The 26049-nt window shown below is 43.7% G+C and overlaps 1 protein-coding gene across 1 annotated transcript in view; it reads left to right on the forward strand.

Annotated features, from left to right (window-relative positions):
- Positions 1-26049, forward strand: part of SFI1 (SFI1 centrin binding protein) — an 88227-nt gene that overhangs the window by 5065 nt on the left and 57113 nt on the right. Inside the window, exons 3-4 of the mRNA XM_055549592.1 lie at positions 6793-6966; positions 8423-8494. Coding sequence (XP_055405567.1) covers positions 6793-6966; positions 8423-8494 — 246 coding nt within the window. The remainder of the gene's footprint in view (positions 1-6792; positions 6967-8422; positions 8495-26049) is intronic.

The following is a 26049-nucleotide window of genomic DNA, read 5'->3' on the forward strand; positions in this document are numbered from 1 at the left end:
TTGCCTTCAAGGCGTCTCCACAGACCATTTTCTAGCCTCATTTCTCACCACTCTATGCCTCATACTCTGTTTGCAGCTGTCCAGCTCTGTTAGTTTGGGTCAGGTTCAGGAAATCCAGAGTTGTTGTTATTGTTTAGTTGCTGAGTTGTGTCCAACTCTTTGCAACCCCATGGACTGTTGCCCACCAGGTTTCTCTGTCCATGGGATTCTCCAGGGAAGAATACTGGATCGGGTTGCCATTTCCTTCTCCAGGAGATCTTCCTGACCCAGGGATTGAACCTATGTCTCCTGCATTGGCAGGTTGATTCTTTACCCTGAGCCACCTGGGAAGCCCGAAATCCAAAGTAATGGATGCTAAACGAGATGGAAGTGATTTTCCTTTCACACATAGGAAGTCTGGAGGCAGGTGGTTACGATGATTATGTTCAGTAAGGTTGTTATGGACCCAGGACCTTCCCCCTGTCCGCACCGCCATCTCTGAGAGGTCCTCATCCTCCCGGTTCAAGCGCGCAGCCATTCCGAGCAGCAGGTAGGAGGAAGATAGGAAGACAGAGTGTGCATTGGCTGGCCCTTAAGGCAGATCGCAGGAACCTGTCACCTGATGAGCCCCTATACATCCTCTTAGAACTTAATTTTAGAAGGTAGAAGTAGGGGATCCTCAGAAATGTAGCCCTTATACTGGGCAGCCATGTGTGCAGCCAAGTAGAGGATAAATACTGGGAGCGTGTCAGTGTCCTATGCTTGCTGTAAGCTGTCGATATTCTTGTTTTCTCATTGTAAGACATGAGAAACACACTGAATACACATTTGTCTTTGTAGCATATTAAAAAACTGAGAAATTACTTTGCTGACAAAGGTCCGCATAGTCAAAGCTATGGTTTTTCCAGTAGTCATGTATGGATTTGAGGGTTGGACCATAAAGAAGGCTGAGCATCGAAGAATTGCTGCTTTTGGTGATGTTGGAGAAGACTCTTGAGAGTCCCTTGGACTGCAAGGAGATCAAACCAGTCATTCCTAAAGGAAATCAACCCTGAATATTCATTGGAAGGACTGATTCTGAAGCTCCAATACTTTGACCACTTGATGCGAAGAGCTGGCTCATTAGAAAAGACCCTGATGCTGGGAAAGACTGAAGGCAGGAGGAGAAAGGGGCCACAGAGGATGAGATGGTTGCATGGCATCACTGACTCAATGCACATGAGTTTGAGCAGCTCCAGGAGATATTGAAGGACAGGGAAGCCTGGCGTGCTGCAGTCCATGGGGTTGAAGAGAGTTGGACATGACTGAGTGACTGAACAACAGCGATGACAACAAGCCCCAGGCTGTACTGTTGCTGAGCGTGTTACAGTAGGTCCTTGATGCTGAGAGAATAAACGAACACTGCAGGGCGCACCTGCCAAGTAAATAGTTAAATGAATTGGTCAGGGCATGCCTTCCCCTGGGCACTGTTTTGTTTTTTAAATTTTTCTTAATTTTAAAAAAGTCGAAAAAAAAAAGTCAAAGTATAGTTGATTTGCAGTGTGTGTGTTTCAGGTGTACAGCAAAGTGATTAAGTTACACATATGTATATGTTCTTTTTCATATTCTTTTCCATTGGAGGTTATTACAAGATACTGAATATAGTTCCCTGTGCTATATACAGTTTGTCCTTGTTTATTTTATAGTAGTGTGTATCTGTTACTCCCAAACTCGCAATTTATCCATTTCACTTCTGGTAACACCAAGTTTTCTGTATTTGTGAATCTATTTCTGTTTTGTAAATAAGTTCATTTATATCATATTTTAGATTCCCCATGTGAGTGATATTGTATGATAATTTATCTGCCTCACTTCACTTAGTTTGAGAATCTCCAGGTTCATCCATGTTGCTGCAAATGGCATTATTTCATTTTTTATGACTAATATTCCATTGTGTATATATGTACCACATCTTGTCTATGTATTCATCTGTCGATGGCCATTTAGGCTTCTTTCATGTCTTGGCTATTGTAAATATTGCTGCTTTGACCATTGGGGTACATGTATCTTTTTGAATTAGAGTTTTTGTCTTTTCTCCTTGTCCCTTTTGAATGAACATTTTCAGATTCTGTCTCCTCACTTCTATTTTTCTGTGTTTCTTGGCTAATCATCATCCTCCCATTGACATTTTTTTAAAAAAAGCAATTGTATTCCTGTGTTCTGAATTAAACCAGGCTCCTCCCTGTTCCTCATGATTGTTGGGTTTCTGGTATTGTTTTTGAAGTGCCTTCTGTTTCATCTTTCTTTCCTTCTGCCTTTCCTTTGTTCCATAAGTGAACACATTTTATATGTCTACCTACTGTGAGTGCCTGGCAGTGTGTTAGGGGCTGAGTATATATTAGCAGATAAAAGTGGTTCCTTTCATCATGAGGCCTTGTGATGGGAAACAGGCATATATGTACGGAGACAAATCTGTGGCTTCAGTTTGTGATCTCTTCCTTTCAGTGTTAGAATAGCTTAGATTTCTGGGGCTACTTCACTTACCCCAGAGTTGGTATCCTTACGATCTTTAAACTTACAGAGCTGCAAATAGTTCATTGCTGCTTGACTCACTAGCTGGTGAGGGGGAGCCCAGAGTCTGATGAAAGGAGAGAACAGTGGGCAGGGATGACTTCAGGCGTGGACCTCCCCGTCTGATGACCTGTTTGATGACGTAACAGGACTTCAAAAGCGCAGTGACCTAGCCCTTTTTCCATCAGTTTGCTGTTTCATAGGCTCTTAACATTTTTAGAGCATCTTTTATTTTTATAGTAAAAGGAGTGGGATGAAAGCCTCCTTTTAAAATTTTTTGTTAATGTTTTATTTTGAAATAATTTCAAATTTAGAGAAACATTGCAAGATTGGGACAAAGAACTATATATCTTTCTCGTCCCAGGTTTTCCTGTTGACATTTTTACCACATTCATCTGCTCCTGTCTCTCTCCTCCCCCCATCTCTGTCGTCTGTCTGTCTCCTCTCAGTGTTTTCATGTCATTTGTAGACACGTGCAGAGGGGCAAAGCATTTTAGTCCCTGATGCACATGCTTCTGGCTGAACCCAAACACGGCCACGCTCTGCCTTCTTGTTTCAGCTCATCCTGTAGGTGAGGACCCTTTTCCAGTCTGTGTACTGCCATCTTTTCACAGTTTGTGCTTTCTGTTGACGGTTTTGCTGTTTGAAGTGGCCCCTAATCAGAGCACTGAAGTTCTGTCTAGTGTTCCTTGGTGCAGGAAGACTGTGATGTACCTTAGGAAGAAAATGTAGGGGACTTCTTTGGCGGTTCAGAGGTTAAGACTCCACCCTCTCAGTGCTGGGGGTGCGGGTTCAATCCCTGGTTGGGAAACTAAGATCCCGCATGCCTTGTTTGTTGTTGTCCATTTGCTCAGTCGTGTCTGACTCTTCGCGACCCTATGGACAGCAGCACGCCAGGCTTCCCTGTCTTTCACCATTTCCTTGAGTTTGCTCAAACTCATGTCCGTTGAATCGGTGATGCCATCCATCCATCTCATCCTCTTGTCGTCCCCTTCTCCTCCTGCCTTCAGTCTTTGCCAGGATCAGGGTCTTTGAGATGTGGCCTTGAGATCAGGCCTTGAGACGAGGCCAAAAATAAAAAAGAAAGTGTAGGCCTTCCTGGTGGCCCAGTGGTTAAGAATCTGCCTGCCAGTGCAGGGACGATGGATTCGATCCTAGTCTGGGAAGATTCCACGTGTCACGGGACGACTAAGCCCGTGCGCCCCAGCTACTGAGTCCACGCTCTAGAGCCCGTGCTCCATAACAAGAGAAACCCCTGCTAGGAGAAGCCTGTGCACTGCAATGAAGAGGATCCACTGCTGGCTGCCACTAGAGAAAGCCCATGCACAGCAGTGAAGACCCAGCACAGCCGGAAATAACTTTTTTAAAAAGTGTATGTTAGATGCACTTTGTCCAAGCATGACTTACAGGGCTGTTGGCTGTGAGTTCAATGTTAAAGACTCTCCATATGTATTAAGTATGGTGTCTTTAAACACAGGCACACAGAAATTAAGGCTCCGTATTGATTAGTTGATGATAATTTTTTGGCATGCAGGATCTTAGTTCCATTACCAGGGATCAAACCTATGCCCCCTGCAGTGGCAACATGGAGCCTTGAACACTAGACTGCCAGGGAAGTCCCGATGAGGATGCTTTTAAAGACTGGCAGGAAGCTAGCTATGTGTTCTCCTGTAGGGACAGTGGTTCAGTATATTCACTAGCTCAGTGCTTATGGTGGCTTTATAGAACTTACCACAAACAGTGAGAATCAAACTATGTGTTTCCTCCCTCCCCTGGGCCCTTTGTGAGTAAACTGAAGTCAGTTGTCCCAAAAATGATATTTACAGCAGAAAGAAAACAACAAAATGTAAGAAAAACTTCCCTTTTCATTTTGTCTTTTTAATATTTATTCATTTATTTGGCTCTGCTGGGTCTTAGTTGCAGCATGTGGAATCTAACTCCCTGACCAGGGTTTGAACCTGGGCCCCCTGCATTAGGAGCACAGTCTTAGCCACTGGACCACCAGGGAAGTCCCTCATTTTGTCTTTTTAGTCCCCTTTAATTTGGAAATATTTCTCAGTATTTCCTTATCTTCCATGACCTAACATTTTTGAAGAGTTTAGCTTACCTTTTATGCATATATTTGAATTTGTTCAGTGTTTCTTCATGATGAATTCAAGTTATGTATTTTTGGCAAGAATTTCACAGAAATGATGCTGTGTTCTCAGTACATCAATATCAGGAGATTTGGTCCTATTACCATTGATGTTAACTTTTATCACTTGGTATAGATGATATCTGTCAGGTTTCTCCACTATAAAGAAGTGAATAAGTGTTTTGTGGGGAGATATGTGGTGTTGGAGAAGACTCTTGAGAGTCCCTTGGACTGCAAGGAGATCCAACCAGTCCATTCTGAAGGAGATCAGCCCTGGGATTTCTTTGGGAGGACTGATGCTAAAGCTGAAACTCCAGTACTTTGGCCACCTGATGCGAAGAGTTGACTCATTGGAAAAGACTCTGATGCTGGGAGGGATTGGGGGCAGGAGGAGAAGGGGACGACAGAGGATGAGATGGCTGGATGGCATCACTGACTCGATGGACCTGAGTCTGAGTGAACTCCGGGAGTTGGTGATGGACAGGGAGGCCTGGCGTGCTGCGATTCATGGGGTCACAAAGAGTTGGACACGACTGAGCGACTGATCTGATCTGATGTTGAAACTACATTAATAGCCTATTTCTCATCAGCACCCACTTGTTTTTACATCCATTGATGATTCTTAGCTGAGTCAGTTATTCCTGTGATGGTTCTTAAGAGTTTATTAGTTGTATTCTACTGCAGAGTAGAGCTTCCCATTTTTCTTCATCTATTTATTTACTCATTTACTTACTTCACTATGGATTTGTGGATTCCTGTTTTATTCAGTGGGTTTTAGTCTGTTACTGTCAAAATTGTCCCAGATTTGGCCAGTGGGAGCCCTTTTCGGCTGGTTCCTGTGTCCTTTCGACATTCTCCTGTCATTCTTTGAACATTTCTTTACTGATCCAGTAAGATAGTGCAGTTTGTCTTGTATTTTTCTTGTCTCAGGTCTGAAAGTCAGCCGTATTTCCAGGCACTGCTGCTTCCTCTTAGTAGGCAGTGACATTTTAGAAACAGTATTTGAGCTTTACGTTTGCTCATTGCTGGTGGGATGTTGTTGCCACCAGGTATTTCCTGCAGGCAGATCTCTGACATGTGTTTTTAAACATCATGCTGCTGCTGCTGCTGCTAAGTCGCTTCAGTCATGTCCGACTCTTGTGTGACCCCATAGACGGCAGCCCACCAGGCTCCCCCATCCCTGGGATTCTCCAGGCAAGAACACTGGAGTGGGTTGCCATTTCCTTCTCCAATGCATGAAAGTGAAAAGTGAAAGTGAAGTCGCTCGGTCATGTCTGACTGTTTGCGACCCCATGGACTGCAGCCTTCCAGGCTCCTCCGTCCATGGGATTTTCCAGAATCATGAGTTCATACCAATAAGAAAATCTCCTAATGTTCCTAAAATGGGATTAAAAGTCATAAATTTAGTGTTTCGTCAAGGTGTGTAGTTTCACATTGATGTAAAAGTTGCATAACCTGGAAATCATTCCTAGTTGTTTCTGCATGAAGAAACCTGTTTCTAACTTGAAAATGATTCCCCTTGAATGACACGTTTAAAGAAGTATGTGTTAGGACTGAGGTCTCCAAGGTGCCCTGCAGCTCTGTAGCTTCTGCCTAGAGCTGATCTAGCAGTACCCACCTCCAGATGGGGTGGGCATTTCTTTTTTTTGTTTATTTTAATAATTTTTATTTATTTTTTGGCTGCACTGGGTCTTTGTTGATGCACACGAGCTTTTCTCTAGTTGCTGTGAGCGAGGGCTATTCTGTAATTGCGGTGCAAAGCCTTCTCATTGCAGTGGCCTCTCTTGTCGTGAAGCACGGGCTCTAGGGTGCTTGGGCTTCAGTAGTTGTGGCTCCTGGGCTTTAGAGCACAACAGACTTAGTTGCTCTGCAGCATGTGAGATCTTCCCGGACCAGGGACCGAACCCATGTCTCCTGCATTGGCAGGTGGATTCTTTACCACTGAGGCACCAGGGAAGCCTGGGGGGTGGGTGTTTTTGTCAGAGATTGGGCAGTTTATTGTCTTTGAAGTAGAGTTATTACCTTTCTGTCTCGATGAGCTTATCTTTTTAATTTCACTTGTATGTTTAAAGATATTTGCATCACGTGCAGAGATAATTTGGTTCTCTCCTTTTCTCCTCAAATTTGAGGTCTTTTAGGGACAGTGCAGTAAAGAAACCTTATTCTCCAAAGATACTGTCCACAAAGAAGCCCTCTGCATTCTCTGGGAGCCGGAGTGAGGTATCTAGGGCCAGTCACCCAGTGAAATACCATCCCTCGCAGGCCCGGACCCGAAGGGGCCGGCTAAGAGAACTGCGTGTCAGGTGAGCTTGCCAGGGGTTCCCTGCCTCAGGGACTTGGCCATTGTTCCCCCTTTTTGGTTAAAACAAGGGGGTGATTCTTATTCTCTTATCTCAGTTAATTGGAGACCGCAATGCCTGTTCGCCATGACAGAATGTTCAGAATATTTAGGAATCAGCAAATGTAAAAGCCATCATTGAGTGTTTTCATTCATGGTCTCCACTTGTGCCCCACAATGTGTAAGCTATAAAGAGTCTTCCCAGAAAAAGTCTAAACGTGATCCAAGAAAATGATCATTTTCTGCTACTCTTGATTAGGTCTTTGAAAGGCATCCTTTTGTTTATTCAGCAAAGAGTTATCAGGTGCCTGCCTGGCCAGGTGTGGTGTTAGATGCTGAGCGTATAAGGTGAATATGACGTTCCTAGTGTAAGAGCTCACGGAAGTGTAAAGTCAAGTAGGCTTGGCAGACAAGCCACAACAGTGAAGTGTGGTAAGTGCTGTGAGGAGGGCGGATGTGGTCCCGAGGCCCATGGGGCGAGAACAGTGCACCAGCCCGGCATTGCCAGCGATGACTTCCTGGAGAGGTGGAGTTTAGCTGAGTCCTGAAGGATAAGTAAGATTAAGGCAGGTAAAGGGCAGGAGGAAGGAGAGTGTTCCAGGCTAAACCTGGAGGTTAACTGGCCAAGACACGCTCACTTTCCTGTGTGCTCCAGGTAGCGTGCTAGGGATACTATGAGCCGCGGTCCCTGCTCTCAGGCTCAGAGTGCAGAGGGAATGACGGGCACCCTGCGAGCGGTTTCCTGGGATTCTGCATTATAACATTACTCTGGGGGCTGGAGCAGGGCTGAGAGTACCAAGCTCCTTGCTCTGTTTGGTTGGGGAGAGCCCAGGAAAGCTTCACATAGGAGTGAGCATTGAAGATGAACCTTGTTGGGTAAGTGGGCATTTGCCAGGCCTTTGCCAGGTGTTTTGGGCAGGAAGAATGTGAACAAAAGCACTAGCGTATACTTCCTGTTCCTCAATTCTGAAGTCTTTATGGACAGATATATTAATAGTATTTTTTAAAAATAATCTGCTCAATTTTAGCTTTTAAAATCTGTCCCATCTTGTGCTATTTTTTTAAAATTTATATTAATGCAGAATAATTGGCTTTACAATATTGTGTTGGTTTCTGCCATATATCAACATGAATCAGCCACAGGTGTCCATATATCACCTCCCTCTTGAACTTCTCTACCGCCTCCCACCCCATCCCATCCCACCCCTCTAGGTTGTCACAGAGCCCCAGGCTGAGCTCCCTGCACCATACAGCAAATTCCCCTTTTTTCTGTCTGATGCAGGATTATCTATGATTCACCTTCGACTCATGCTAGCATCCCACCCCCGAGACCATTAAGTTTCCGTCTCCTTTCCAGAAATTTAATGATACAAACCAGATGGAGTTCTTAAATGTGTATGTCCTTTCTCTCCTTCTTTCAGATGCGTGGCCAGAAAGTACTTTCATTTGTGGATTCGAATGACTTTTGGAAGAGTGTTTCCCTCTAAAGCCAGGTAGTATTAGCTCAGAACACCAGACTTCCCCTGAGTTTCATCCTGGGTTTCTGTTTTGCACGAAGCCCGTGTATAACCTTCATCCTGGCGTGTGTTGCATTCCCTCTCTGCTCCTCCCTGGCCGCCAGGAGGGGAGGATGATAATGGTAGCCTAACACTTACTAGTCTGACTGAATGAATATTATAAAGGAATCACAAATAAACTAGGACAGCTAAGACCCTCTAGGGGAAGAAGTATTTGCCCTGGAGAAGCAAATGAGCTCTTTCAGGTCCCTGTTGAGACTAACAGATTGACTTGGTCTGGGGCAGAGCCTAGGGAAAAGTTGACGCTGTCAAGGGGCGTGAAATATAGTCAAGTGTAAGTCCCACAGCTTCAGTTTGTCTAGGCTGCCGCCTACTGCTGTGGGTGTTGGTCAAGATCACTGTGGCTGCAGTGCCCAGAGTGGACCACACGGGGGAGACACTGGGGTCAGGACACTGCAGGAGGGGCCAGTGTAGGGAATGTTTCACAGAACTGAGAACTAATGAGGATGTTGTTGTTGTTATTCTGTCGCTAAATCATGTCCAACTCTTTTCGACCTCGTGGACTGCAGCATACCAGGCTTCCCTGTCCTTCACTATCTCCCAGAGCTTGCTCAAACTCATGCCTGTTGTGTCGGTGATGCCATCCTTTGCATCTTGTCCTCTGTCGCCCCTCTCTCCTCCCACCTTCAATCTTTCCCAGCATCAGGGTCTTTTCTAACAAGTCAGCTCTTTGCTTCAGGTGGCCAAAGTATTGGAGCTTCAGCTTCCGCATGACTCCTTCCAGTGAACATTCAGGGTTGATTTCCTTTAGGATTGACTGGTTTGATCTCCTTGCTGTTCAAGGGACTCTCAAAAGTCTTCTCCAGCACCAGACTTCAAAAGCATCAATTCTTTGCCACTCAGTCTTCTTTATGGTCTGATTCTCACATCCATACATGACTACTGGAAAAACCATAGCTTTGACAAGACAGACCTTTTTGGCAAAGTGATGTCTCTGCTTTTTAATATGCTGTCTAGGTTTGTCATAGCTTTTTTCCCAAGGAGCAAGCGTCTTTTAATTTCATGGCTGCAGTCACCATCCACAGTGATTTTGTAGCCCAAGAAAATGAAGTCTCCCACTGTTTCCATTTTTTTCTCCGTTTCCCTTGAAGTGATGGGACCAGATGCTCTAATCTTTTTTTGTTGTTGTTGAATTTTAAGTCAGCTTTTTCACTCTCTTTTTTCACTTTCATCAAGAGGCTCTTTAGTTCCTCTTTGATTTCTGCCATTAGGGTGGGATCATCTGCATATCTGAAGTTCTTGATATTTCTCCCAGCCATCTTGATTTCAGCTTGTGATTCATCAGAGTACATCTATTTCACATGATGTACTCTGCATATAAATTAAATAAGCAGGGTGACAGTATACAGTCTTGTTGTATTCCTTTCCCAATTTTTTTTTTAGATTAAAAAAAATTTATTTATTTTAATTGGAGGCTAATTGCTTTACAGTGTTGTGGTGGTTTTTGCCGTCCATTGACGTGAATCAGCCACGGGTGTACATGTGTCCCCCCGTCCTGAACCCTCCTCCCACCTCCCTCACTATTCCATCCCTCTGGGTTGTCCCAGCACACCAGCTTTGAGTGCCCTGCTTCCTGCATTGAACTTGGACTGGTCATCTATTTCACATATGATAATATACATATTTCAGTGCTATTCTCTCAAATCATCCCACCCTCGCCTTCTCCCACAGAGTCCAAATGTCTGTTCTTTACATCTGTGTCTCTTGGTGTCCTTCATATAGGGTTGTCGTTACCATCTTTCTAAATTCTATATATATGTGTTAATATACTATATTGGTGTATTCCTTTCTGACTTACTTCACTTTGTATAATAGGCTCCAATTTCATCCACCTCATTAGAACTGACTCAAATGCATTCTTTTTTGTAGTTGAGTAATAGTCCATTGTGTATATGTACCACAGCTTTCTTATCCATTCGTCTGCTGATGGACATCTAGGTTGCTTTCATGTCCTGGCTATTGTAAACAGTGCTGCGATGAACATTGGGGTACACTGTCTCTTTCCCTTCTGGTTTCCTCGGGTTGTATGCCCAGCAATGGGATTGCTGGGTCATAAGGCAGTGGCAACCCACTCCAGTGTTCTTGCCTGGAGAATCCCAGGGACGGGGAGCCTGGTGGGCTGCCGTCTGTGGGGTCACACAGAGTCGGACACGACTGAAGCGACTGAGCAGCAGCAAGGCAGTTCTATTTCCAGTTTTTTAAGGAATCTCCACGCTGTTCTCCATAGTGGCTGTACTAGTTTGCAGTCCCACCAACAGTGTAAGAGGGTTCCTTTTTCTCCACACCCTCTCCAGCATTTACTGTTTGTAAACTTTTTGATGGCAGCCCTTCTGACTGGCGTGAGATGGTACCGCATTGTGGCTTTGATTTGCATTTGATAAGCAGTCAGTTGTTCATGTAGGGTTCTAAATGTTACTTCTTGACCCACATGCAGGTTTCTCAGGAGGGAGGTAAGGTGGTCTGGTATTCCCATCTCTTTAAGAATGTTCAACAGTTTGTTGTGATCCACACAGTCAAAGGCTTTAGCATAGGCAATGAAGTAGGTGTTTTTCTGGTATTCTCTTGCTTTTTCTATGACCCATCGGATGTTGGCAGTTTGATCTCTGATTCCTCTGCCTTTCTAAATCCAGCTTGTACATCTAGAAGTTCTTGGTTCACTGTTGAAGTGAACTAGTGTTTACTTCAGTGAAATGAAGTGTACTGTTGAAGCCTAGCTTGAAGGATTTTGAGCATTACTTTGGTAACGTGTGAAATTAGTGCAATTGTACAGTAGTTAGAACATTCTTTGGCATTTGGGATTGGAATAAAAACTGACCTTTTCCAGTCCTATGGCCATTGCTGAGTTTTCCAAATTTGCTGGCATATTGAGTGCAGCACTTTCACAGCATCATCTTTTAGGATTTAAAATAGCTTAACTGGAATTCCATCACCTCCACTAGCTTTGTTCGTAGTAATGCTTCCTAAGACCCACTTGACTTCACACTCCAGGGTGTCTGGCTTAAGGTGAGTGATGGCACCATTCTGGTTATCCACGTCATTAAGACCTTTCTTGTACAGTTCTTCTGTGTATTCTTGCCACCTCTTCTTAATATCCTCTGTTTCCGTTAGGTCCATGATGTTTCCTGTCCTTTATTGTGCCCATCTTTGCATGAAATGTTTCCTTGGTATCTCTTGTTTTCTTGAAGAGATCGCTAGTCTTGCCTGTTCTATAATGTGTTTTTAAAAGCTGGAATGTTACGGGTTCTCTCCCCTTCCCCCTCTCCTTGCTATGCCTTCTCCTTTTTCTGACAGAGTAGCTTTCCTGATCTGGAAAACCAAGGTCTCTTGATTCAGAGTCTCTCAAACAAATTCAGCTTTTGTCTGTGTTCTCTGAAATCTTTTCCCTGTATACCTGGTGGGAGGGCCTTGCTGTTCCCATCTTCTCCCCGGGTCTTTACCAGTGAAGCTCCCGGGGTGGCCCCAGCTCCTCCCAGCCCTGGAGATAAGGCATAGTCCACCTCTTCTCCTCCTCCTTCCCTTGGACCTTGCCCTGCCCTTTACTGCCTGGGGAGCTCTTCAGCCTTCAAGGAAATCTTTTTTGTGTGTCTGTCTTTCTTGTTGCCACTGGGAGAACTAATCAGGCTTACGCAGGAAGTCTTTTGTTTTTCTTTCCTTTTTTTTTTAAACTCGGTTGAATATTTTATTTATCTTCCCTGTGTTAGCTTGGAAGTTATGTACTCTTTCATTCTTCTTTTCCTGACTGCCCTAACAGATTTGTTTAACTTTTTCAGGTCTAATGTTAATTGGTTTTTTTACCCTCTCCCCAAACAAGGTTCCTTTGATCACTTTAATTCTGCCTGTCGCTGTCCCCATTTATGTGCCCTACTGTAAGGTATTTTAATTCAGTTTACATTTTAAAATCTTCAGAACAATATTTTTTTTCTTTTGGCCGCATCATGCAGCATGTGGGATTTTAGTTCCCCCAAACCAGGGATCAAAAAGTAGGTCTGCTTGTGATGAATCCTCTCACATTTTGTCTAAAAATGTTTTTACTTTGCTTTCATTTTTGAAAGATATCTCACTGGTTATAGGAAGTCTACGTTACCAGTTTTCTCCCCAGTTCTTTGAAGATACTCCATTGTCTCATGACTTGCATTTGCATGCTGTTGATCTTTTGAAGATTCAGTGTTTGTCTTATTTCTTGAAGATTTAATATGATATACCTGGGTGTGGATTTATTTTTTTTTTTTAAGTCTTTTAGCTCATTTTGAGATAGGTTATAGGTTTGGTTGGTGGTTTTCTTGTTTGTTTTTTTTCCCCCCTGTTTTGTGGCATGTCTTTCTGGAATAATTTTTTTGTCTGTTGTTGCTGTTCAGTCTCTCTGTCATGTCAGACCTGTGACACCATGGCCCACATAACTCCAGGCTTCCCTGTCCATCACCATCTCCTGGAGTTTGCTCAAACTCACATCCATTGAGTCAATAATACCATCCAACCATCTCATCCTCTGTCCTCCGGCCTTCAATCTTTCCCATCATCAGAGTCTCTTCTAGTAAGTCGTCTCTTCGCATCAGGTGGCCAAAGTACTGGAGCTTCCGCTTCAGTATCAGTCCTTTCAATGAAGATTCAGGGTTGATTTCCTTTAGGATTAACTGGTTTCATCTCCTTTCTTTCCAAGGGACTGTCAAGAATCTTTTGACCATAGGCCTGTTACTCTCCTTTTCTCCTACAGTAACTTTGTATAGAATTTGACCTCAGTTACTTTTCTGTTGCTCTTTTTTATGTGAAATTAATTTTTGTGGACTTTTACAGTGAAGTGAGCTTTAGTTAAGCTTCCTAATTGCACTCATCTCACACGCTAGTAAAGTAATGCTCAAAATTCTCCAAGCCAGGCTTCAGCAATATGTGAACCGTGAATTTCCTGATGTTCAAGCTGGTTTTAGAAAAGGCAGAGGAACCAGAGATCAAATTGCCAACATCCGCTGGATCATAGAAAAAGCAAGGGAGTTCCAGAAAAACATCTGTTTCTGCTTTATTGACTATGCCAAAGCCTTCGACTGTGTGGATCACAATAAACTGTGGAAAATTCTGAAAGAGATGGGAATACCAGGCCACCTGATCTGCCTCTTGAGAAATTTGTATGCAGGTCAGGAAGCAACAGTTAGAACTGGACATGGACCAACAGACTGGTTCCAAATAGGAAAAGGAGTTCCTCAAGGCTGTATATTGTCACCCTGTTTATTTAACTTATATGCAGAGTACATCATGAGAAATGCCGGACTGGAAGAAACACAAGCTAGAATCAAGATTGCCGGGAGAAATATCAATAACCTCAGATACGCAGATGACACCACCCTTATGGCAGAAAGTGAAGAGGAACTCAAAGGCCTCTTGATGAAAGTGAAAGTGGAGAGAGAAAAATTTGGCTTAAAGCTCAACATTCAGAAAACAAAGATCATGGCATCCGGTCCCACCACTTCATGGGAAATAGATGGGGAAACAGTGGAAACAGTGGCAGACTTTATTTTTGGGGGCTCCAAAATCACTACAGATGGTGACTGCAGCCATGAAATTAAAAGAGGCTTACTCCTTGGAAGGAAAGTTATGACCAACCTAGATAGCATATTCAAAAGCAGAGACATTACTTGGCCAACAAAGGTTCGTCTAGTCAAGGCTATGGTTTTTCCTGTGGTCATGTATGGATGTGAGAGATGGACTGTGAAGAAGGCTGAGCGCCGAAGAATTGATGCTTTTGAACTGTGGTGTTGGAGAAGACTCTTGAGAGTCCCTTGGACTGCAAGGAGATCCAACCAGTCCATTCTGAAGGAGATCAGCCCTGGGATTTCTTTGGAGGCAATGATGCTGAAGCTGAAACTCCAGTACTTTGGCCACCTGATGCGAAGAGTTGACTCATTGGAAAAGACTCTGATGCTGGGAGGGATTGGGGGCAGGAGGAGAAGGGGACGACAGAGGATGAGATGGCTAGATGGCATCACTGACTCGATGGACATGAGTCTGAGTGAACTCCGGGAGTTGGTGATGGACAGGGAGGCCTGGCGTGCTTCGATTCATGGGGTCACAAAGAGTCGGACACGACTGAGCGACTGATCTGATCTGATCTGAATATCACAGAGCTCTTCTGTCCCTTTTGTGGTGTCCACAGGTGTAGAAGCTTGCTCCTCTTAACCACGCCTGATCTGATCCTCTGTTTCCTTGTCCTTTTCCTGCTCAGTATCTACTCTGCTCCCAGCAGTTCCTCCTCGGCACGAATCCCTGTCTGATTTTGAGATCAGCTTGGTTTCGTACTGTAGGATCTGAGGTCAGCACCTTCAGCTCTCACGTGAGCCATGATTTTGGAGAGCACAAAACTCCTCTGTATTTCAGCTGCTGGTCTCAAATTGTGCCTCCACATTTTGCAGTGACTACTCACTGGCTGATTTAGGTTCTCCTGTCCTCAGGCTCCTTAGATACCACCTTCATTGCTGCTTTCAATGATGAAAGCTCAGCTTCTTTGTACTCTGGTGCTGGATCAAATCTTGGACACAGAATTCCGGGTGAAGCAGAAAAGGTTAGCTCTATTGCTTTGCCAGGCAGAGGGGAACACAGTGGGCTAATCCCACAAAACCAAGTGTCCCAACTTGGGGAAGACAGTGACAGGTTTTATAATAATTGTTCAAGGAGGGTGTGATCAGCTCGTGGACATTCTTCTGATGGCTTGGTGGTGCGGCAAGTAGGAGTCCACATCCTCAACCTTCAGGTCCAGCTCGTCTGGGGTCTGCATGCTGTGTATTAGTCATTAATTTCTTCCGCCTGAAGTGGGTTTTAATATCCACAGAGCAGCTCAGAGATGTGGGTCCTTTGATGGGGAAACAGGACCCTGCCCCAAGGCTGCTCTTTTCTCCTTGGTCTCCTATCCTCTCCCTTCCCTGATTAACGACTGCTTGAATCTGCCCATTGGAACCTGGGAAGATCATGGAGCTGAATAAAGGCTGTTTCCTGCAATCAAAGAAATGAAGGACACAAAGGCCTTGTGGCCAGGACCCCACTTTTCTTCTCTACGAATGGTGGTCCTTTGACTTGGGTGATTTGTCCTCACCTGCTTGCATTTTGGGTTTTTAGAGTTACCTTGTCACCTGGTTTTGTTGTAAGTTGATACATGAGTTTTTGGTTTTTCTGCATGGTTTCTATCTGTTTTATAAGGGTTCAGAGATTGAAAAACTATGTGGCTGCCTTCATGCTCTTCCCCAAATCCTTTTCCTGCTTAATTTTTTTATAACTTAAATTTGACTCATTTAACTGGAAACCTCTTCAAATAATATCTATTTATATACCAAGTATTGGGAGATGCTAATTGTGTTAGAAATGCATTTGACTCCAAGTTAGAGAAAGTCAGAAGATGGCTTATGCAAATCAGGATTTGGTTTTTCTCACAGCCTGGTTGGAAAAGATGCTGATGCTGAGAAAGATTGAAGGCTAAAGGAGAAGGGGTGCAGAGGATGAGAGGGCTTGATGGCATCACCAGCTCAATGGACGTGAATTTAAGCAAACTTCAGGAGACAGTGAAGGACAAGGAATCCTGGTGTGCTGCAGTCCATGGGGTTGCATAGAGTTGGACATGACTTAGTGACTGAACAACAGCTGTTGGGGATGTCATCAGAGACTCAGACTTTTAGATACTTTGCAGTTCACCATCCTGAGCATATTGGCCCTTTATCCTCAGAGATGACTGTTCTGGCTTTGCACAAAAAGGGCAAGGAAGGTTGGTATCAGCTAGACCTGTCTCTTTATCAGGAAGGCAAAACTTGCCTAAAACCCCCAGCTGCATTCTGCTTTTGTCTCATTGGCTAGAGCTCTGTCACGGGACTCTTTAGCTACAGAAGAGGCTGGAACAAAAACCTTCCCAGCCTTTCTAGTGGATGCTAGTGAGGAAGTAGAGGCTGGGCAGGGGGTATGGGGTATCTGCGACCCACATCTGCCTCTCTGCATCAGAGCATTCATGTTGCACTCTTGTTCCTTTCTTTGTACTTGAGTGGTGGCAGGGATCGAGGAAAGAATACTGGGCTGGGTTTTAGCAGACCCGAGTTTCGGTTCTTAACCAGACCCTAGATAATCACTTGATCTGGGATTAAGGTACAACTCTGGGCCTCTGTTTCTCAAATTGTAAAATTGAGAAAGTTTGTTCTCTAAGCATCTACCAGAATTATAATTCTGATACTGTGTTTTCATTGACTTTGAAATTTGTGATGGAGTGGGTATTTTCAACTTGCAATCTCTTTTTTAATCAAGTGGGTTGTAACTTTGGGCAAGGTTGGGCGTATTGACCCCCCCCCCCTTTTTTTTTGGTCTTTTCCCATATTGAATTATTTATTTCTCACTTTAAGGAACATTAGGAGAGAATGATATCACACCAGAAGTTTGAGAATAATGCCTTTATGTGCTTGGAGAATGTTTTGACTTCTATAAACCATAGTTGTTTTATGTTTTACTTGGCACCCCACTCCAGTACTCTTGCCTGGAAAATCCCATGGATGGAGGAGCCTGGTAGGCTTCAGTCCATGGGGTCATGAAGAGTTGGACACGACTGAGTGACTTCCCTTTCACTTTTCACTTTCATGCACTGGAGAAGGAAATGGCAACCCACTCCAGTGTTCTTGCCTGGAGAATCCCAGGGACGGGGGAGCCTGGTGGGCTGCCGTTTATGGGGTCGCACAGAGTTGGACACGACTGAAGTGACTTAGCCACATTAATATATGGAACCATAGTAACCACTGAATTAGTAAGGGCAAAAATAATATTGTATGGGTCCTTAGGTAAGGCCGTCTTAGGTAGGAAGTAGTCACTTCTCTTTCTGAAGAGAAGATCTGAACAAAATTACTCAGCTAATTTGGGAAGTAGATAAAAACATCACTTCCATTTAGAGTATTTAGTTTATCAATATTTATTCCTCATTCTTAACTGAGGCCTTACGTCCTATTTTCTTGAGAAAATAGAAGTAACAGAGGAGACCATCACTGCGTCTCCCCACGGCCAGCGTCTGTCGCCACGTGGCTTGCTTTCCCTACCGTGAGGCAGATGAACTGTCCAGGTTCTCGTCTCTGGCAAGATCTTCTGGCGCTGCACTTTCCGGTGCTTACACCAGGCCACCACACTAGCAGTCCCCCCCTCTCTTTTCTGTATTAATTTTTCCCTCTTTACTGGATCATTTGCACCAGCATATAATGCTATTATTTTCCTATCCTGGAAAAAAAAAAATCTCTTTGATGCTGCTTCCTCCTGCAGCCAGTTCTCTGTCTCTTTGCTGCCCTTCAGCTCTCATCTCCTGAACATCTCCAGGCTCTATAGCACCTCTTTTGTAGGCTCAAATTTACCTCATGAGGCTTTGGTTTTCCACCTTGCCACCAAAACTGTTTTTACTTTTGTGAGGTCACTTTGTTGTTGTTCAGTCACTAAGTTGTGTCTGACTCTTTGCGACTGCAGCACGCCAGGCTCCCCTGTCCTCCCGGAGTTTGCTCAAACTCATGTCCATTGAGTTGGTGATGCTGCCTAACCATCTCATCCTCTGCTGTCTCCTCCTCCTGCCCTCAGTCTTTCTCTACATCAAGGTCTTTACCAATGAGTTGGCTCTTTGCGTCAGATGGCTAGAGTATTGGAGCTTCAGCATCTGTCCTTCCAATGACTATTCAAGGTTGATTTCCTTTAGGATTGATGGGTTTGATCTCCTTACAGTCCAAGGGACTCTCAAGAGTCTTCTCCAGCACCACAGTTAGAAAGCATTAATTCTTTGGCGTTCAGCCTCCTTTATGATCCAACTCACATCTGTACATGATGACTGGAAAAACCATAGCTTTGACTATATGGGCCTTGGTCGGCAAAGTTACATCTCTGCTTTTTAATACCCTGTCTATGTTTGTTATAGCTTTTCTTCCAGGAAGCAAGTGTCTTTTAATTTCATGGCTGCAGTCACCATCCACAGTGATTTTTTTAGCCCAAAAAAATAAAATCTGCCACTGCTTCCACTTTTTCTCCTTGTACTTACTATGAAGAAATGGGACTGGATGCCATGATCTTAGTTTTTTGAATGTTGAGTTTTAAGCCAGCTTTTTTACTGTCCTCTTTCACTTTCATCAAAGGCTCTTTAGTTCCTCTTGGCTTTCTGCCATAGGGATGGTGTCATCTGCATATCTGAGGTTATTGATATTTCTCCTGGCAATCTTGATTCCAGCTTGTGCTTCATCTAGGCTACTATTTTGCACGATGTGCTCTGCATATGTTAAATAGGCAGGGTGACAATATACAGCCTTGTTGTACTCCTTTCCCAGTTTTGAACCAGTCATTTTTTTCATGTCTGGTTCTACCTGTTGCTTCTTGACCTGAATACAGATTTCTCAGGAGGCACGTAAGGTGTTCTGGTATCCCATGTCTTTAAGACTTTTCCATAGTTTATTATGATGCACATAGTCATAGGCTTTAGTGTAGTTAGTAAAGTGGAAGTAGATGTTTTTCTGGAACTCTCTTGCTTTCTCCACGATCTGACGAATCTTGGCCATTTGACCTCTGCTTCCTCTGCTTCTTCAAAGCCCATCTGTACATTTGGAAGTTCTTGATTCGCACGTTGCTGAAACCTAGCTTGAAGGGTTTTGAGTGTAAACTTACTAGCATATGAAATGAGCACAATTTCATGGTAGTTTGAGCATTTGTTGGCCTTGCCCTTCTTTGGAATTGGAATGGAAACTGACCTTTTTGAGTCCTGTGGCCACTGCTGAGTTTTCCAAATTTGCTGACATTTTGAGTACAGATTTTTAACAGCATCATCTTTTAGGATTTGAAATAGCTCAGCTGGAATTTCATCACCTCCACTAGCGTTGTTTGTAGTAATGCTTCCTAAGGCCCACCTCACACTCCAGGATGTCTGGCTCTAGGTGAGTGACCACACCATTGTGTTTATGTGGGTCATTAAGACCTTTTTTGTACAGTCCTTTTGTGTATTCTTGCCACCTCTTCTTAATCTCTTCTGCTTCTGTTAGATCCTTACTGATTATGTCCTTTATCATGCCCATCCTTGCATGAAATGGTCCCTTGATATCTCCAGTTTCTGTGAGGCTATCTCTAGTCTTTCCCATTCTATTATTTTCCTCTATTTCTTTGTCTCGTTCATTTCAGAAGAATTCACCATTGATTTTAGTAAGTTCACTACTTCTGCTAAAGTCAGTTGTGAATTTCCTCTCACTTGCCTCACCAGGGAGCTTTGGCCAGCCCACCATTCTCTCCTCTGAGAAGCCCGTTCTTCTGCCAGCTCCCAGGTGGCCACCCTCTCACTCCTCCGCCTCTGCTCCTCCCACTCTCTTCTGCTGGTCCCTCCTCACCCAAGTCCCCCACCCCCAGTCCTTGCACTGCCTCTGTGTCTGCATCCCGCTCTTGGCAGCCTCATCAAATCCCAGGTGATCCCCAGAGGTACGCACTCGCCCAGACCTCTCCCTTGAACTCTGGACTGCTGCCCGCGTGCCACTGCTGCCTGCACCAGCTAGACGTCACGGCTCAGCGTGTCCATAGCCAGAGTCTGGATGTTTCTCACAGACCTCCCTGCTGAGTCTTCCCCTTTCCAGTAAAGGAAACACCCATCCTTCCAGAGACTCGGGTCAGAAACCTGGGAGTCCTCCCTGCTAGCTCTTACTCCCTCATACCCCAACTGTGGTACCAAATGCCAAAATTACGTTGATTCAGCCTTCAGAGTAGATGCAGACTCAAGCTCTTTTCAGCACCTCCAGTTGCCACCACGGTGGTTCAGGCCATCATCGTGTCTCCCTTGAATGACTCCAGGAGCCTCATCCCTGGTCTCCTGCTTCCAGTCTTGTCCTTAGTCAGTCTCTTTACACAGGCCAAGGGCTGTTTCCCATCCTATGGACAGTAAAAACCAGAGTCCTTACTGTGACTTACAGGCCAGTCACCTTTTTTTGTTTTAACTATTTGTGGATCTTTTCTTTTTTTTCATTTCTGCCATCATAGTTTTAATTTCCAAGAGTTCTTTTTTTTGTTGTTGTTCTATGAATGTTCCTTCCACTGGAGAAGGGAATGGTAAATCACTTCAGTATTCTTGCCTTGAGAACCCCATGAACAGTATGAAAAGGCAAAATGGTAGGATACTGAAAGAGGAACTCCCCAGGTCAGTAGGTGCCCAATATGCTACTGGAGATCAGTGGAGAAATAACTCCAGAAAGAATGAAGGGATGGAGCCAAAACAAAAACAATACCCAGCTGTGGATGTAACTGGTGATAGAACCAAGGTCGGATGCTGTAAAGAACAGTATTGCATAGGAACCTGGAATGTCAGGTCCATGAATCAAGCAAATTGGAAGTGGTCAAACAAGAGATGGCAAGAGTGAATATAGACATTCTAGGAATCAGCAAACTAAAATGGACTGGAATGGGTGAATTTAACTCAGATGACCATTATATCTACTACTGCGGGCAGGAATCCCTCAGAAGAAATGGAGTAGCCATCATGGTCAACAAAAGAGTCCGAAATGCAGTGCTTGGATGCAATCTCAAAAACGACAGAATGATCTCTGTTCATTTCCAAGGCAAACCATTCAATATCACAGTAATCCAAGTCTATGCCCCGACCAGTAACGCTGAAGAAGCTGAAGTTGAACGGTTCTATGAAGACCTACAAGACCTTTTAGAACTAACACCCAAAAAAGATGTCCTTTTCATTATAGGGGACTGGAATGCAAAAGTAGGAAGTCAAGAAACACCTGGAGTAACAGGCAAATTTGGCCTTGCAATACGGAATGAAGCAGGGCAAAGACTAGTAGAGTTTTGCCAAGAAAATGCACTGGTCATAGCAAACACCCTCTTCCAACAACACAAGAGAAGACTCTACACATGGACATCACCAGATGGTCAACACTGAAATCAGATTGATTATATTCTTTGCAGCCAAAGATGGAGAAGCTCTATATAGTCAACAAAAACAAGACCAGGAGCTGACTGTGGCTCAGATCATGAACTCCTTATTGCCAAATTCAGACTTAAATTGAAGAAAGTGGGGAAAACCACTAGACCATTCAGGTATGACCTAAATCAAATCCCTTATGATTAGACAGTGGAAGTGAGAAACAGATTTAAGGGCCTAGATCTGATAGATAGAGTGCCTGATGAACTATGGACTGAGGTTCGTGACATTGTACAGGAGACAGGGATCAAGACCTTCCTCATGGAAAAGAAATGCAAAAAAGCAAAATGGCTGTCTGGGGAGGCCTTACAAATAGCTGTGAAAAGAAGAGAAGCGAAAAGCAAAGGAGAAAAGGAAAGATATAAGCATCTGAATGCAGAGTTCCAAAGAATAGCAAGAAGAGATAAGAAAGCCTTCCTCAGCGATCAGTGCAAAGAAATAGAGGAAAACAACAGAATGGGAAAGACGAGAGATCTCTTCAAGAAAATTAGAGATACCAAGGGAACATTTCATGCAAAGATGGGCTCAATAAAGGACAGAAATGGTATGGACCTAACAGAAGCAGAAGATATTAAGAAGAGATGGCAAGAATACACAGAAGAACTGTACAAAAAAGATCTTCATGACCCAGATAATCAAGATGGTGTGATCACTCATCTAGAGCCAGACATCCTGGAATGTGAAGTCAAGTGGGCCTTAGAAAGCATCACTACAAACAAAGCTAGTGGAGGTGATGGAATTCCAGTTGAGCTATTCCAAATCCTGAAAGATGATGCTGTGAAAGTGCTGCACTCAATATGCCAGCAAATTTGGAAAACTCAGCAGTGGCCACAGGACTGGAAAAGGTCAGTTTTCATTCCAATCCCAAAGAAAGGCAGTGCCAAAGAATGCTCAGACTACCGCACAATTGCACTCATCTCACATGCTAGTAAAGTAATGCTCAAAATTCTCTAAGCCAGGCTTCAGCAATACATGAACCGTGAACTTCCTGATGTTCAAGCTGGTTTTAGAAAAGGCAGAGGAACCAGAGATCAAATTTCCATCATTTGCTGGATCATGGAAAAAGCAAGAGAGTTCCAGAAAAAACATCTATTTCTGCTTTATTGACTATGCCAAAGCCTTTGTGTGGATCACAATAAATTGTGGACAATTCTGAAAGAGATGGGCATACCAGACCACCTGACTTGCCCCTTGAGAAATATGTCTGCAGGTCAGGAAGCAACAGTTAGAACTGGACATGGAACAACAGACTGGTTCCAAATAGGAAAAGGAGTACGTCAAGGCTGTATATTGTCACCCTGCTTATTTAACTTACATGCAGAGTATATCATGAGAAACGCTGGACTGGAAGAAACACAAGCTGGCATCAAGATTGCCGGGAGAAATTCAATAACCTCAGATATGCAGATGACACCACCCTTACGGCAGAAAGTGAAGAGGAGCTAAAAAGCCTCTTGATGAAGGTGAAAGTGGAGAGTGAAAAAGTTGGCTTAAAGCTCAACATTCAGAAAACGAAGATCATGGCATCTGGTCCCATCACTTCATGGCAAATAGATCGGGAAACAGTGTCAGACTTTATTTTTTGGGGCTCCAAAATCACTGCAGATGGTGATTGCAGCCATGAAATTAAAAGACGCTTACTCCTTGGAAGGAAAATTATGAGCAACCTAGATAGCATATTCAAAAGCAGAGACATTACTTTGCCAACAAAGGTCCATCTAGTCAAGGCTATGGTTTATCCTGTGGTCATGTATGGATGTGAGAGATGGACTGTGAAGAAGGCTGAGTGCCGAAAAATGGATGCTTTTGAACTGTGGTGTTGGAGAAGACTCTCGAGAGTCCTTGGACTGCAAGGAGATCCAACCAGTCCATTCTGGAGATCAGCCCTGGGATTTCTTTGGAGGCAATGATGCTGAAGCTGAAACTCCAGTACTTTGGCCACCTGATGCGAAGAGTTGACTCATTGGAAAAGACTGATACTGGGAGGGATTGGGGGCATGAGGAGAAGGGGACGACAGACGATGAGATGGCTGGATGGCATCATTGACTCTATGGACTTGAGTCTGAGTGAACTCCAGGAGTTGGTGATGGACAGGGAGGCCTGGCATGCTGCAATTCATGGGGTCGCAAAGAGTCGGACACGACTGAGCAATGTTTGTTCCTTTGAAAAGAAAAGGACTTCCTTGGTGGTCCACTGGTTAAGACTTCACCTTCCAATGTAGGAAATGTGGGTTTGATCCCTGGTCGGAGAGCTAAGATTCCACATGCCTTGCAGCCAAAAACCCAAAACATGAAATAGAAGCGATATGGTAGCAAATTCAAAAAATTCAAAAAATAATAATAATGACATCCTCGAGGCTTGTAACTTTTTGAGGTTAATATAGTGATTCGTTTTTAAGATTTTTTGCTCTCTCTTCTAAGCTGCTTTTTTGTGTGTGCCTTTGTTCACTGTCGCATGTGAGAGCCTTTCCTCAAACGTCGAGAGATCCTTTTATTGTCAGCCCACGTTTAAGAGTTAGGCGCTAAAACTCAAATTTAGAAGATAGATACATCTATTATATTTGTATGCATAGGGACTTGTAAACTGAGGGTTTCCCTTTAGGCTTTTGACAGTTTCACTGGGAGACCTCCATCTTTCAGTATCGGAAGGCTTTTTCCCTTAGGCTGATCAGCTTTCCCCAGAGGAGAGAATCCTCCAAACTCCTTCTGGGTTGAGGTGGAGTGGAGTGGAGGCGGCAGTTACAGACTTGGCGGCAGGCAGAGGAGGGGGAATGGGGGTCTCATTGTTCGGTATGTAGACTCTTGGTTTAGGACCATCTCTTGAGCTCTGCCTGGTTTTGGAGAGTCCAGTGCCACTCAGGTTCATTCTCTCCAGAGATGAGCTTGAGTCTCTGCCCGTGTGAATAATGGGGTCCAGGGGGATCCAGCCTCTTCTTACAGGCTTGCAGAACAATCCTGTGTTTTCATCCCAACCCAGGACTCTGCACTTCCTGATGCCGCTCATTCCCACCCCTTTCCTGGGTCTGTGCCACCATGCACTTGCCTCTTGCCCCCCCTGAAACTGAGTTCTCTCTCTCTGACCTGTTGATTCAGTTGCCACCCTCCTGCCTGCTTTCTGTCCTCTAAGATTTGTTGGCGTCTCTTGTTTAACATCGTTGTCTCTTTTCTCTTTCTTTGTGGGCTTACACCTTTTTAAAGTATTTGCTGTTATTTTAGTGAGGTTTTTGGAAAGAAAGGAAATAGATGGAGAGTCAATGGTAGAAGGAAGTACTTGTACAGAGGGGTGTGTTTCTTTTCCATTAAAAGTTATGGACAAAGCTGTTCAAAATTTTTTCAAACAAAAGAAATCTGTAATACAGGAAACACCAATCTCTTGTAATGCCTCCCTGAGAGAGAACCGCTAGTGACAGTTTGGTATTCTGGAGGTCTTTTCAGGATTTTAATATATATAATACAATAATTTATGTACACATATATACCTGCATATGGACATGTTTTTATGTATACATACATTCTGTACATATTTATTTGGTATGTATTATATTCTAACATGGGTACTGGAAATACAAAAATTACTAATAACTTTTTTTTTTAAGTTACACATATCATATTTTACCTACCATGAGGTGGTGGTGGTGGTTGTTCAGTCGCTCAGTCGTGTCCACCTCTTTGAGACCCCGTGGGCTGCTGCATGCCAGGCCAGGCTTCCCCGTCCTTCGGCATCTCCCAGGTTTGCTCAAACTCTTGTCCGTTGAGTTGATGATGCCATCCAACCATCTCATCCTTTGTTGCCCCCTTCTCTTCCTAGCCTCAAGCTTTGTTTTTTCATCCAGCAGGTTTTCTGGAGTACCTTCCATTTCAGTATCTTTAGTTCTATTTATAAAAAAATGACTATGCATCGTTGATTGAATTTGACATTGATTAGAATTTAAGATGTTCTCTTTTGATAGGTATTTGTGGTGATTTTCTCTTATTTATTATTATGAAAATAGTGAGGTGAATTTCTTTATTTTCTTTTTTTTCCATTCTTTTTCCATTTATGCTATTGCAGAATATTGAGCAGAGTTCCCTGTGCTGTACAATAGGTCATTGCTGATTATCTGTTTTAAATATAGCAGTGTGTACATGTCCACCCCAAACTCCCAGTCTATCCCTCCACCCCCTCCTTCCCTCCCTCCTGGTGACCTAAAGTTCATTCTCTAAGTTTGTGAGTCTTATTTCCGTTTTGTAGATAAATTCATTTGTATCATTTTTCAAAAGATTTTGCATATAAGTGATACCATAGGACATTTGTCTTTCTCTCTCTCTTCACTTAGTATGATGATCTCCAGGTCCATCCACATTGCCGCAAATGGCATTATATCATTTTTTTTTTATGGGCAAATAGTATTCCATTGTATGTGTGTACAGTATCTTCTTTATCAGTTTATCTGTTGATGGACTTTTAGGTTGCTTCCATGTTCTGGCTCTTGTTAATAGTGCTGCAGCGAACATTGGGAGTTTAATTTCTCTATGTATATTTTTGCCAGCCAGTTTTTTA

Source organism: Bubalus kerabau, chromosome 16, assembly GCF_029407905.1.
Source record: "Bubalus kerabau isolate K-KA32 ecotype Philippines breed swamp buffalo chromosome 16, PCC_UOA_SB_1v2, whole genome shotgun sequence".
Taxonomy (NCBI): Eukaryota; Metazoa; Chordata; class Mammalia; order Artiodactyla; family Bovidae; genus Bubalus; species Bubalus kerabau.